Raw genomic sequence first — 13,991 nt, 5'->3', positions numbered from 1 at the left:
CACCGTGAAGTGGGGGTGAGGGGTTAGGCCCACACAAACCACATGCCAGTCAGACTGCGTGGGAATGGGAAAGCTGGCTCCCCTCTACCCACCCCTTCCTCTCCAAACAGGCTGCCAGCAAAACCCAGTGTCTCTGGAGGAGCTACGGTGCAGCTGGTCCAGCCACAGCGGTCTAAATAGTGATCTGATCTCCTCTCTCTTCTTTTTAATTTCTAGATCTTTGTGCAACAGCTTACCTATTAGAATGATCTTGAACATACATCTGTCTCTTCTGACCAGGAGCTAAAAACAAAGGACTTATTTGAAGCAGGTAGAGAATGCCCTCACACATCTCCACCCCCATCAGGAGGAACCTCACTGGAATGCAAAACTGCAGCGAGTTTCTCTCCCTGACAATCCTCGAGAGGAGGAAACATCAAGAGTAATTACATTGAGAGTGTGATACAGGAGAAATTCCTTTAAAAAACACACACACAGATGGACACATCTGAGGGAATGAGGAGTGTTAAAAAAAAAACAACAAACCCAATAACAACAAAACCAACACATGCACACTGTTGATTGAAATTTACCATTTTGGAACTGTCCAAAAATCTCTTGCTGCCAGGGACATGTCAGAAAAACACAAAATAAACTGCCGTGGCGGTCCAACTTGGGGTACGACAAAGTGAACGAGAGAAACACGGTTCCTGACTTTCCAACAGAGTGATTTCCTTAAACTCCCCAAACATAAAAACCAGCAAGAACACAATTTAGAAGGAAAATTCAAGGAAAAAAAAGTATCATTTTTTAAGAAGTTTCACTATATGTCAATTGGACCTCAATAAAACAGAAAGAAAAAAATGTTTCAGTTGTAACATAGCAGTTACAGAACACAAAAGGCAAAATCCACTCATTCATCCAATAACTGCTGATTGTCCTTCAAAGAGCTGGTAGATGCCATGCTAGGCTTTAGGACACAAGTGAATTGGTAAATAACAAAAACAGCAACTTTGAGTTTCATTGTTTACAAAGGATTTTTACATACATAATCACACTCCTCCTCCCAATGATCCCATTTTACAGATAAGGCAAGCGAGATCCCAAAAGAATCAATTAATGGCCAAGAGGAGCAGGAGGATGAATTCACACTCAAGTGAGACTCTTTAACCTCTTCCACTTATGGATTTTGCCCTGAAGACTCTTTTCTTCACCCCGATTTCTAACTCCCAGTCTCCAAATCTCCTTCCACTGTAGCAGGATCTTCTACAGTGTCAACTAAAAATCAGGTGTTAGGCAATAAAAGTTCCTTCACAAAACACATGTGGGAAACTCAGGGGTCTCCACCACACCCCACTGCACAGGACTTCTCAGAGCCTTCATGCTACTATGCACGGCCCTTTCCCAGGGAGTCGGTGCCCAGTTTTTCCCAAACAACTGCCCACAGAATCTCTGTTCCCTAGGAAGCCTCCTGTAGGACGAAGGTAGCGGTCAAAAGCACAGGTCCCGGAGAGAGAGGACCTCAGGTGCAGATGCCAGCCCTGTCCTGTGTGGTTCTGCTCAGGTTACTCAGCCAGCGTGTGCCGTGGCTTTTGTTATCTGCGAAGCAGAACGAGAACAGCAGCCTTGTCACAGGACTCTTACGAGGACCGTGGTACATGTGTTCATGCGTATAAAGTGCTGATCAGATGACAGTGTTCCTACTTCGGGCCCAATAAATGTGATACATTCACTTTTTCAACAAAACAGTACATAAAACAAGCATCACCGGGGTACCTGACCGATCTTCCTTGCTTCACGAGATCAAGGTTGGAGGCAGCTATGAAAGGACAAAATGGGCACTGGCTCACTTCCCAATCAAGCAGATATGTGACCGTGGGAAAGCACTCTGACCTCTCCGAGTCTTCTCAGGTGCTTCTGAGGCGAGATGGGAATGGTACCACCCAGTCTGCAGGACTGCGGGGGAATGGGAGGTGGAAACAAAAGGGCCCGAAATACATGTGTGTGATCTTGTTTGCGTTTGAATCTAGAGGAATCAGAAACATTCATTTACGGGGCGCCTGGTGGCTCAGTCGGTTGAGCGTCCAACTCTTGATTTTGGCTCAGGTCACGATCCCAGGGTCGTGGGATCAAGCCCTGCATCGGGCTGAGTGTGGAGGCTGCTTGGATTCTCTCTCCCTCTGCCCCTCCCCGGCTCGCGCATGTGCACACGTGCATGCATTCTCTCTCAAACAAAAAAAGAGAAACATTTCATTTAAGCATGTAAGGACACCTTAAACATCACATCATTTTTATTAGCTCAAATGCTTTTGCAAGTCCCTACAGTTTTGAAAATCCAGCACCTGGCACTTTCAGGCCTTCCTGCAGACCTACTGCCTGGACCCCTTCTGCCCATTCAAAGCAGGTCCTGCTTACTGGATTCAGTAGCTCTTTTGGAATGGCATAGTCACGCCTCCATGCTGCGAAGTGAACAGACGTCTAAAAGGCAGCAAGTGTCCTCTCTCCTGCCATTTCACCTTCTAGGGCCTTTAACAATGATTGGCATGTGGCAGGAGGTTAAAAAAATGCTAAAAACGAATAAAGGGTGCTGAGAAGGCACGACGCACCCAACTCTCTGTTCGAGTGTGACAGATGGAATGAAGACGACTGAACGTTCTTTCTGCCTTCAAGTAACCTTCAATCTAGTCAAGAAAATAAGATTGAGAAAACTTAAATATCAGATTACGTGTGACCTACCTCGAGTGCTGTAAGGGAGTTTAGAGAGAACAGAGAAGTTTATGTGAATAAAGAGGTCAGAAAAGGCTTCCTGAGGGAAGTGTGAACAGGGCTGGGTTTCGAAGGACTTCACGGAGAGACAATAAAGGCTTCGAGATGGGGAGGCAAAGTGGTGTGTGCGGATCCGCGACTTAGCCAGGTTCCCTGGGGCAGAAGGAAGGTTCCTGGGGGCTGAGCTTTAAGAGAACATGCAGTCCGGCCACGGAGGGCGCCACGTAGAAGAAAAGAGGGGCTGGACTGGCAAGAGACTGAGCCGTATTATAATCTGGTCCCCAAAGTAGGACACGTTCCTCTCGGCCCCCATCTTTCTTGAAGCAAGCTGTCCTTAACGTCTTCAGTCAGGGCAGGGATGAACTGATTCCCTTGCTTCATACCAGGGATCTGATTAGCCTGAACATCCCAACCAAGACCAAGAAAACACACAACGTCATCACCTACCTTCCTCTACCTGGGGAATCCCTACCTCCCTCACTCCTTCAGTAGGGCAGAGAGTAACGAACGGATGCAGTCTTTGCTCTATGGCTTTGGAAGTGCTCCAAGTTTCCAACTACGGAAGCATCTTCTCTCCAGGAAAAGGAGTTTCATCGCCGAGTACAAACGCTTCTTTATTTAACTCAGCGTTTGTTCGATGTCCTGATCACAACAGTACACCAGGCACACGGTTTCACCCATCTCCCTCGAGAAGGCTCTATCTCGACGTAATGCACAGCTTCTGGCTTCTGCACACAGTGGAAGATGGCGGCCAGAGCACAAGTTCTCAACACTCGGGAGGGAGCGAAGGGAGGGACGCCCGTTTCCTGCTCCCGGCTCTTGCCTGGCGCCCCTGGCCTGCCGCCTGCACGCCCGTGGCCAAGACGTGACCTTCAAAGATGGAGGAGCTTCGAGTTTTCACGTTTCCTCCAGGGCTCCACAGGCAAAGGCAGGTTGTCTTCGTCTCGTGCAGCACTTGCGCCGGTAAAGACGGAGGGAGGCTGGTCTCAAAGAGCGCACGGCAAGATTAACCCTGGCACTTGGCAGGCTCTGAACTGGCTGACTGGCGTGAAAACGATTCCTCTCGCTCGTGAACGAGTACAAATGAACTCCTGACAGCCAAAGCGACTAGCTGTGAGGTTACCGAACCCAAGAAAGACCTCGAACCAGCAAGGCTTCGGTCCAGACCAAAGGCTGCAGTCTCTACCGGCCACACACATCCAATACACCTGGACTTACGAGTCTATGGCACATGTAAGCACGTTTCCATATCCGGTGCTCCCAGCTTTCCAAAGCTCCCACACGGCTGTCACCTTACTCTCTCTGAACCACATCTCCGTGAACAAAATGTTATCTCTGTTTTCCAGGTGGACAGCGAAGGTAAGTGACTGACCCAAAGCAACACAGTATCACAGAGAGAGTTGAGGGCTTCCAGAGTCCCAAGGTCAAGTTCTTCCCGCAAACTCTAACTGGGACTCTGCGTCGGAATAACTGGCAGAGCCTTACGCAATGCACGTACCCAGGTTCCGCGTCTGGACAGCTGGTCTCAGTAGGGCTGAGGTGCAGCCTGGGCCCCCTCTGTTTTGACCTTGATGGGCCCTCCCAGGAGAGAACCATCACATGGAATCCTCGACTTCAGGACCTTCAGAAGCTTCTCCTGACGTCGGGCAGAACCCCCAGGCCCAAAGGTACCCTGTCACACGTACAACAGCTGCTGCTCGTTGGAAAGGTGCCCACCACCGTGTCCTTGTCTGTAGTCCACTCCGCCCTCCCATGGAAGGGGAGACCCTTGCAGGTCACACATTGCACCTGCCCCGTGCAGCCCACATTAGCTCTCCAGACACTTCTTTCTTACAGCCGGCTCTGGAAATAAAGAGAGGACGCAGAGGGCACGCAGAACGATGACCGCGTGGCTGTGGACGAAGTATGTAGAACGCTGAGGGAGTGTCCGCACGTGGGGTGGGCTCGGGCCGTGCTATCCTAACTGGACGGAAGACACCAGAATCTCGGTCCACCAACTGCAAGGAACCTAATCTCTCAGACCAGCGAATCTGCGAGCCCACAAAGCCGGGGTCCAAGCACTCAGCTGACTAGTCACACCCTGGTTGGTCCGCTGTGGCACGAGCATTTCAACAACCGGTCATCCTCCAAGGCCTGATTTCTGGTACTCTTGAGTCTGCACTCTCAGGGAGGTGGGGAGTTTAGAGGTTCCCCACTCTTAGTGTGTCAGGCCCCCCCTCCCGGCTCGTGTGCAATTTCCAGTCCAGGGTGGGGGTCTACCTAAGTGTGTTGCTACTGAAGGGAAATGAAAGAAATTAACTTATTGAGTATCTCCTGAGGCCCCCCCGCTAGATGTTTCGCGTGAGTAATCTCATTTAATCGACACCATCACTTGGGGAGGCAGTTAATACCCCCGTTTTACAGAGAGGCAAACCAAAGCACAAAGGGCCTAAGTCACTGGCTGGAGGGGGCAAGACTGGTAGGGGCAAGACTGGTGGGGAAGCAAAGGTGGCAAAGCGCCTCCCCTGAGTGTCGGCACACACACCCTGAAGGGGACAAGGGCTCACCTCTGCAACGCAGTGAACGTCGGGGCAGGGATGTCGCCAATGCCAAGGAAAGGACGGAACAGACTCGGCTGCTCTGGGGAGAAAGAGCTCTTCCCTCGGGTTTCATCAGGCAGCGTGGCTGGGGGCACACGCCATACCCCCTCCCACACCTCGGCCCCCAGACTCCTGAGTGGCCCCTGCCTCATCTTCTTTCACCTGAACCCCTCCCCTCTCCCAGACTCACCCAGGGGACACCTCCTCCCGAAGGCTCCCTTCAGTTCTCAGCACGGCAAAACCACATCCTCCTCCTGCCCACGCACCTCACCGGTGTCCCTAAGAATTTATCCTACACTTCAGCGTTTGTCTGTCTTTGGCTACCCCACCCCACGCTTTTGCTGTTGGTTCAGCACCTTCTCAGGACAGTAAATTTCTGCAGGAAGGCCTGAAGATTACACACAGGTCACGTACTTGCATCTTCTACTGGGGCTTATGTTTAGTAAATGTTTAGGAAGTGTTTTCTCAATGAACAGTTACCCTAGCCGCTCAAAGGCCCTCCTTCCCTCCAAAACATGCATACCGAGTCTCAAAACCGACACAGTTAGAGACGCTTTTGCAAGTACCCTAAGGAACCAGCAAGAATCACACGGACCCAGGTTGGTACCCTCTTCCTCATTCCTCTGGGTAATGAGTCCAGTTAACTTCTTTCCTCTAAGTTTTGTTTGCGTGTGTTTAACACAAGAGACTACTAATATGCTAAGCAAGGAGAAATGGGGAATGGAAATCAGGACTGTTTTTAAAAAAGTAGCATCTGAGCCCGTTAAATATTGACTGATTAAGCTTCCCCTGATTCCAAAATATAAAATACAAACATTATAGCAAAATTTTGTCATTTATGCATTACTTCTTTCCTCTATGTTATCCTCAAAGTAGCCCTTTTCCTAGAAGTGAAATAACTAAGGCCTAGAGAAATATAGTGACTTGCCCAAGGTCACAGCTTTTAAGTTTACATTATACAAACTGAAGCCAAGTCTTTGGATCCCAGATCCACAACACTGCCTCTCTTTTGGCAAAACTCAACAATCGCAACACTTATTTAATAACGGAGGACAGATTGGTATTTTAAAATACTTCTGCTCTGCCGCCATAACAGCTACATTGTTTCCCAGAATAACATTCGGCGTGTGGCTAGTCAAACTCCAGGCGAGACTGTCAAGTCAACGCAGTCTGGCTGTCCTCCCCGCTCCTGCTCTGTTTTTCTCTCCTTCAACTCTCCACCCTCTGCTCTTTCCACCAACCAGGTGCTCCCACTATCACCTATTAAAGACCCACACAGCTGTGCATTCTAATAGATCCTGGGGGATCAAAGACCGTGTGATCATAAGCTCCTCGCAGTGAGGGACTGTGACTGATAGAATTCAAATTACTTTAATACCTACCTACAACATCAGTCTTGCAGGCATTTACCAACCCCTCCTAGACTAGAGCTGACAGTGTGCTAAGAGTTGGTAGTGGTGTAGGACGACTAAGATATGCTCTCTGACCTCCAAGAGCTCAAACTGCAGGAGGGCAGGAAGATGTGGAAGGAACGCTGTCGTAAATCGCCCCGAGGGCAGCCCTGCGGACAGACGGGACGTAAGGGCCGAGGGGGTCAGGACAAGGGGTCAGTGCATCCCACCCCAGGTGGGGGTCCTCTATTCTGTTCTCCACTTCCCACAGACACGGAGGGGTGCCGAGAGTCAGGCCCCACAACGGGCTCTGGGCCCACCGGAGAGACTCACGAGGGTGTGCCAGCTGGAGGACATGAGGCCCATTCACAGGAGGGCATTCCAGGCACAGACTGTCTGGGGAGATGAACGGAAGTGAAACTGCCTACGTCTCCTTGCTGGGTGACTTCAGGCAAATTACCCAACCTCTCTGGGTGCCTGTTCTCATTTCTTTCATTCATTTAACAAGTGTTTTTTAGACACCTACCACTGCAAGGCACTAGGGATACAGCAGTGAACAAAAATAGATTTTTAAAGCCCTACTTTGCAGCACTTAACATTCTGCTAGAGGGAGACACACAATAAACAAACACAAAATTAAAATCCACAGTAAGTAGATGGGTGATATGGGATCTGGGGGAAAAATGGAGCAGAGCAAGGCAGAAAGGGAGTGCCCATTATGGGAGGGGGTATGTTAAAAAGAGAGGTCGAGGCCACAGCTGAGCAGAGACCCCAGGAGATGAGGCAGCAAACCATGCGGGCATCTGGAGGAAGAGGTCGGGAGAGACGGAGTATGGCGGCTGAGCAAGCCCTGTGAGATACCCCCAGAGGGGGGCGCCCACAGCCAGGTGGGAAGCCACTGGAGGGTTCCGAGCTCTGGACTGACATGGCCTGAGTTGATATTTTCCAATGAAAACCAGCTGAAGAACCAGGAGCAGGAGGGCAAGGCACACGGGAAGCTTGGAGGCAGTTACAAGACCACGGCGGTGAGTCGGGTGGGAGACGGTGGCCACGTGGACCAGGCTGATAGCACCAGAGGCGCTGAGAAGTGCCGGGACTCTGGGCATGCTTTGACGTAGAGCCGACTGGGGTGCCTGGGTGGCTCAGTCGGTTGAGTGACATAGAGCCGACAGACCTTGCCCGGATAGCTCAGGCACAGAGTAGAAGAGAAAGAAAAGGCTCAGGGATGATGGAGCTACCAAAGGAAGGCTGGGCTATGGAAAACTGTAGAAGCAATGGCTCCAGAAAAAATACAAGCAAGGTGTCAGATGTGTTAAGTTTGAGATGCCCGGCAGACTTCCAGGTGGCAGCACAAAGCAAGCAGCTGAATCCACGGGACCAGTCTGGGGAAAGGTCTGGGTGGGCGGTATACGTTTCAGGTTTGTCCACATCCCCGAGCTTCTGTTTTCATTTATGTTACGTGGGTTCCAGTTACCATGGGCGAAGCAACTAGCGGTACCTGGGAAACAGCAGGGAAACAGCACCTTCCCCATCGCTGCCCAGCCCAGCCTCCATCTCCTGTTGATGAGTGTTACCTGCTCGCCACAGCGTGAAAGTCGCCGTACCTAAACCCCTGTCTCTTCGGCGGATGACAGGGCCGGGGAGATGACAGGGGCTAGGCTGGACACCGGGTGGGCTGTGCTGGCTTCCAGACCTCAGGTCTTCCCCGAGACCCCTCATCTCAACTCATCTCCATATTCCAGTGGAAGAGCAAGGGAAAGAACGACACTTCCCAAGACTGGATATAAACACGGATTAATCAAGAAAGAGCTGGCTGCAGTTTGAACCTCCACGCTTCCAGGACACTTTACTCAACAAAAGAAAATAAAGCAAACAGACTCAGGGTAGTACCTTCCCGTTTTCACGTGACTGACACATTCCAACTATGGATTTTAGATCTTGGAGTTGGCATACCACATTCCTTCTAGAAATAAACCAGGGTAAGCATCAGGAATTCTGAGAAACAGAGGTTTCTGATTTGGGTTCCATTCTCCCTTGTGGGATCACAGAGCCAAAAATCACATTTTAAAATGTTTCTTCTGGGGAGGGGAGGGAACATGGTCCCTGCTCGGGCTCTGGAAGTGGAAGGGAAGCCAGAGAGGCCTCCGCAAAGCTGTCTCTAGTGCTCACTGGTGCTCAGAAGGCAGTCGCCGCGGTGTGTAGTGCCTGGCAAGTGTTTACTAAACCATGAATTCAGTAAACTTCTCACGTAAGAGGTCTTTTTAAAAAGGCAAAAATATAAGGGAAGCGTGTCTACCACAGCAGCCAGCTAGAACAGCTTGCCTGGTGTTGGAACAATACAGTCTTGAAGCCAACGGCAGGCAGAAACTACCCTAACCATCTGGAAAATGCTGGCCCAACCACCCAAGCTCTCAGGATTCTGCAACCCTGCGGGTTTGGCCCCAGCAAATGACTACGATGGTCAGCAGGCTCTGCAGTGAGATCACCCGCAGAGATTCCTTAGGAAACGGGAGCGGAGCTCTGCCACCCCAGCGGCTGGGGTGTGCTAAGGACACTTCGCAGTTTTCTCAGGAGGTCAGCTGCGGGCTTTTCAACGCGCTCTTCTGAACCAGCGCACTGAACGGGCACCGTGGCACCAGCACCAGGCCCGCACCGAGCCAGCCTGATCACGTGCCTGTTTCTCCTTCGTCGTTAAATCCCCTGAAAACGATCGGTGTCGACTGCTTATTGAGGACCTATTGTGCATCAAGCAGTCTTAGGCACAAAGGAGTCAAAGTTAAAAACACAGGACACTGGAAAGCTCTCGGGAAACTCCTCGTGCCTTACTAGGGACTAACGTGTCCCCTGACGCACAGAGCAAGTTCACGTCCTCTCATTTGCTTCCAACGGCATCACAGACTTTCTTAGAGAAAATTCCCACAGAAGAGGATGACGATAAAAGGCGAAGAGCCCTGCCAGGTCCACACAGGCCGTACGTGGCAGAAACTGGGTTATAAACTCAGTTTCGCCCCTCCCCAGGAGGAGAGGGGCCGCTGTGACGATCATGGTCACGGGTTAATCTCCCAGGAGCACGCCCGCCTCGGGTCCACCTGCTTGACTGGACGTGCGGCTTCCGGCTCCGGGCTTCTTTCCTACCTGGACCTCCTCGCCTTTGCCTCAGATGTCCCATCTCCATAAGGGCAGTCTGCCTGCTTCTCCCAAGCCGATGAATTCTGAGGGTCTGCTTCCCAGGCCTACAGCATCACCGTCACCTGGGAACTTGCTAGAAATGCAGATCCCCAAGCCCAGCCCAGACCTACCGGACCCGAGCTTCTGGGAGGGGGGCCCAGCAATCCAGGTTTTCACGGGCCCTCCAGGGGTCTCCACTGCAGGCTACAGCCTGAGCACCACCCTGACCAGAGCTACAAAGCTAACAAGCTCCTCTAAAGTGCCTGTGTCGCCCCACCGTGATCACTCAGCCCCACACAAAGCCCGTGACTAAAGAAGGCGGCCAAATGTCCAGTACGGGCAGCAGTCACAAAACGCAGTCACACCCAGCAAAGTTCTTTGCGGCCAGCTTAAGCGAAGCCGGACACACAGGTAATAGACCCCCCCCCCGCCTTCTGGTCTACTTTCCACACACGGCCCCACCTTCTCAGTCCAGCAGCGCACTGGCCCTCAACGTGACCCCATTCCAACTGCTCAGACCCAGCTTTTGGGCTGGGAGCTCACCCAAGGGGACAAGGCTTGTCGATACATATGCCTCTTCCCTAACTAGGAAACGAGGTGACCGGCTCCAAGCTCTGTTCAAGGCAACAGTTAGCTAAGGCTTACTCCATCCTGAATAAATGCTAACAGTAAGATACGAACCTCACAGTTGTACTACTTTCTACACTCTCCCAAACTCCTCCGTAAATCTCAGAAGGATCAGAAAAGCTAACCTGCCAACGGGGATTAGAACCCAGGACTCCAAATTCATCGTCTATGGACCTATCTACTGTAACACATCGAGCATAAAACAAATTCTTGTGAGTTATCTAATGGAGCTACCATAAAACAGTAAGTTCTGGTCCCCGTGTAAGGGCACAGGCCCCACGTCCCCAGAGCATGTTGCCACATGGAAAGAATATCCTTTTCACCAGCCCAGACCACTAGAAATAATGCAGAGACACTCTCTTAAACAAAGGAGAACTTCCTAGATCCAAAGCTCCAAGTTTATAGAAAGGGCGGGGACACCCTTTCCAGCCCTGCTTTTCTTCCTACAGATTTGATGATCCTCTCATCTACTCTCTTGATTTTGATTAAAAGGTCTCTAAATTTCCTCTTACAAACAACGAAAGGTGGTTATTCTGTTATTGTTTTAATGTCTATCGCCGCAACCTTCCGGAGGGAACAAAAAAGGCCTGTAGAAACGGAACTGGGGTTCCCACACAATCACCCCCGTCGCCCATCGATATGGTATTTACGCTCAGTTCTAAAATACGCTGAAATTCCATTTGAGAAATGAGAGCCTGCCGGAGGTTAGGGACAGACACACACACACACACACACACACACACACACACACACACACACACTGTCTTCTGTATGTTCCAAAAGGTGGAAATATACACACGAATGGTCAGATAACTCTCCCATTCTGCCTCCTTTATTCTCATTTCTTAGAAACTACCTCTGTTGGAACATCCCTTCCCATGTTCATGTTCATACCCAGGGACAGATCCTCAGAGAAGAGAAGGAATAAGATTCACAAAAGACTCATTTGGAGCATTGATAATTACAGCAGCCGAAAAGCTTCTGAAAGCAGAGAAGGACCCTGCTAACAAAACATCATCAGAGCACTTACCAGAAAACTGCCCGAGCACGAGATTACTATTAACAATGAGGGGGGAAATCAGAGCCCAAATCAAGCCTCAACTAAGCAGACGGACTTGCAGGATTTTCCATCTTTGCTGCTACCATGAGCATTTTTTTAAAAGAGCAGTGGACTCCATGAGTTTGACAAAGGAAGAAAAACAAAAGAGAGCGAGAGACTCATTCTGGATAGAGTTGCTATTCTGCATTCATAACTCTACACCACCCACAGCAGCTCAAAGGAGGCACAAGGTGGGGTCCCCGGCAAATTTACGCACGAGCACCCCAATTATCCCCTGCTGCACATGTGCATGCAGTAAACACCCCCGACCTGCACCACCTCTGTGCCTCCCACCCCCGCGACCGGGATAAAGCCCACCGAATGCAGGAAAAAACCGTTTTGGGGGTGAGAACCAGCCAGAGCCCGAGCTGTCATTACACAGCAAAAACCCAGCGAGAACAAAAACCCAGCGGCAGGCTGATGTAGAAAGCCCACGACGTACCTGAATTCTTCAAATGCAAACATGACCTAGTCAGAGACAACGTCCTTAGATTGTCTGGTAGCCTTTTTGGTTCGGAGGACAACCATTTAGTCAGTCGGATGGTGCAAAGTGCAGAAAAAAGAGGCGGGGTTTCCACACCCCCCCCCCCCCCCACAATATTCGGAAGTAAAAGGCTTTCTGCAGACAGGGGCCTGCGGCCTCCAGCTCCGCCAGCTGCTGACAAGCGGCAGCTAACAGGGGAGGCAGCTAGAAAACCATGTGATCATTCCAGCAAGTCTGATTAATGCAGCGTATGCTTAGGCTCCAGGCTGGGAGCTGGATTAGCTAGCCCTGAGAAAGAAGTCGAACCCCGGGCATGCCTGGGGTCCTGGGTGAATCGCACGCACATCTGCCACCGCTGCACCCAAAACCTGCAGGTTGGGAAGTGGGGGGCAAAGGCCTGAAGGAACGCAGCCGGCTCCCGGGCGACCTGCCCGATAGCCTCATCTTCCATGGCTGCCGCCGCCACGGGCAGGTGTGGCCGGTGAACAGTGGAGAGGATTCCAGGCTGCGCCTCCCCGAGAATTCCTCAGAGTTCCGGAATCACAGGAGTCACACTGTGTGCTCACCGCCTCACCGTCAACAACATGACCTTGTGGGTCCACCATGATAAGTGATCTCACTGACTCCATCACTCATTTATTGGGTGCGTAGCACGTGCTAGGCTCTTATCGATTCCTGGAGGCACAAAACTTATGTAATGATTCCAGAACAGAAGTTGAGAAGCAGGAAATGAGGTGTCAGCCAAAAGGAGAGAAATGTTTACCAGTCTGTAAAGCCCAAGCTGGCAAGATTTGGCTGCCTTCTGAGACTTGCCATTAAGGAGATCTTCAGCATTTGGCCTGCAAATGGTCTTTATAAACTCACGTCAAGACCCGTGAGTCGCTCCTGCCTTTCTCTCTCCCTCACACCCACAGGTACCATCAGTCACTAGTCCGGACTCTACCTCCGAAAGGTTTCTTTGAATCCGGCTGCCCCATCCCGTGCCCGCGGCGTTTCTCGCGTGGCCCGGCGCCTTCCGACCGGTCTTCCTCCCTCTGTCCCTTCTGCCAGAGCAGTTGTCTGAATCTGACTTGGAGACCCGCGCCCCTTCCAACCCCACACGAGTCCCCCGGTGCCCACGGGGTCGGGCGAAAAGGCCTCAGCCCCGCAAACGAAGTCTTTTCTGTCCAACTCTCTCCCGGTTCCCTAACTTGCTCAGCCTATGGGGCAAGCAGCCCAGATTGGTCCCGGCTCCGTGTGCGAGCTGCGTGTTGTCGCGCGTGCTCCACCCCTGGCCCGGTGAGCCGCTCTCGCTACTGCCACCAACGCGCCACCCAGCACCCTGCCTGCCCTTCCCTGAGACCCAGAAGGGCAGCGACACGCACTCCCAGAGCCTGGAGCAGAGCAGGACAGAGAGGAGCCATTGGATAAGGGTCTGCTGAAGGAATGACCATTCGCCTCTGCCCTCCATCAGGGAGGAGAGTGGCAGAGTACAGGTGTCCACGCGAAGCTGCTCCGCGGGGACTGCGCGCATTGTCCCCGCCTCGCGGAGCGGCCACGACCCAGGGCCTGACTCAAAGACACGAAGCGGTAACAGCCAACGGAGGCAGACTGATTAGTGAGGACGATCTGGGGGGAACCCTGTGATCCCTCAAGCCACACAGCAATCACCAACTGAACTGCTCCCGAATGCTCGCACACGACTTCCTGACAGGTCTCCCTCCGCCTGGGACCCTCCAGTGACGGCAGCTTCTTGGCAGAATCATGATAGAACAGAAAACACAAGAGATTCAGAGCCATTAAATAACTGAGTTTACGTCCCAGATCTGCCACTTCCTGACTCTGTGATCACCGGCAGGCGACCCGAGCTGTCCGCGCCCTGGGCTCCCTGCGTGCGCAGCGGGACTGATGCGGATGCT

General features: G+C 51.7%; 1 protein-coding gene across 4 annotated transcripts in view; it reads right to left on the bottom strand.

Moving 5' to 3' along the window:
- Positions 1-13,991, bottom strand: part of EVL (Enah/Vasp-like) — a 150,981-nt gene that overhangs the window by 100,766 nt on the left and 36,224 nt on the right. The window contains exon 1 of one of the 4 annotated variants that reach the window (XM_053224930.1): positions 12,052-12,089. The exons of the other annotated variants lie outside the window; for them this stretch is intronic. Coding sequence (XP_053080905.1) covers positions 12,052-12,074 — 23 coding nt within the window. The 5' untranslated portion in view covers positions 12,075-12,089. Of the gene's footprint in view, positions 1-12,051; positions 12,090-13,991 lie in introns of those variants that run through there. 4 annotated transcript variants of the gene reach the window in all.

The sequence above is a fragment of the Acinonyx jubatus genome, chromosome B3 (genome assembly GCF_027475565.1).
Source record: "Acinonyx jubatus isolate Ajub_Pintada_27869175 chromosome B3, VMU_Ajub_asm_v1.0, whole genome shotgun sequence".
NCBI classification, from domain to species: Eukaryota; Metazoa; Chordata; class Mammalia; order Carnivora; family Felidae; genus Acinonyx; species Acinonyx jubatus.
This window is presented reverse-complemented; position numbering and strand designations above follow the sequence as displayed.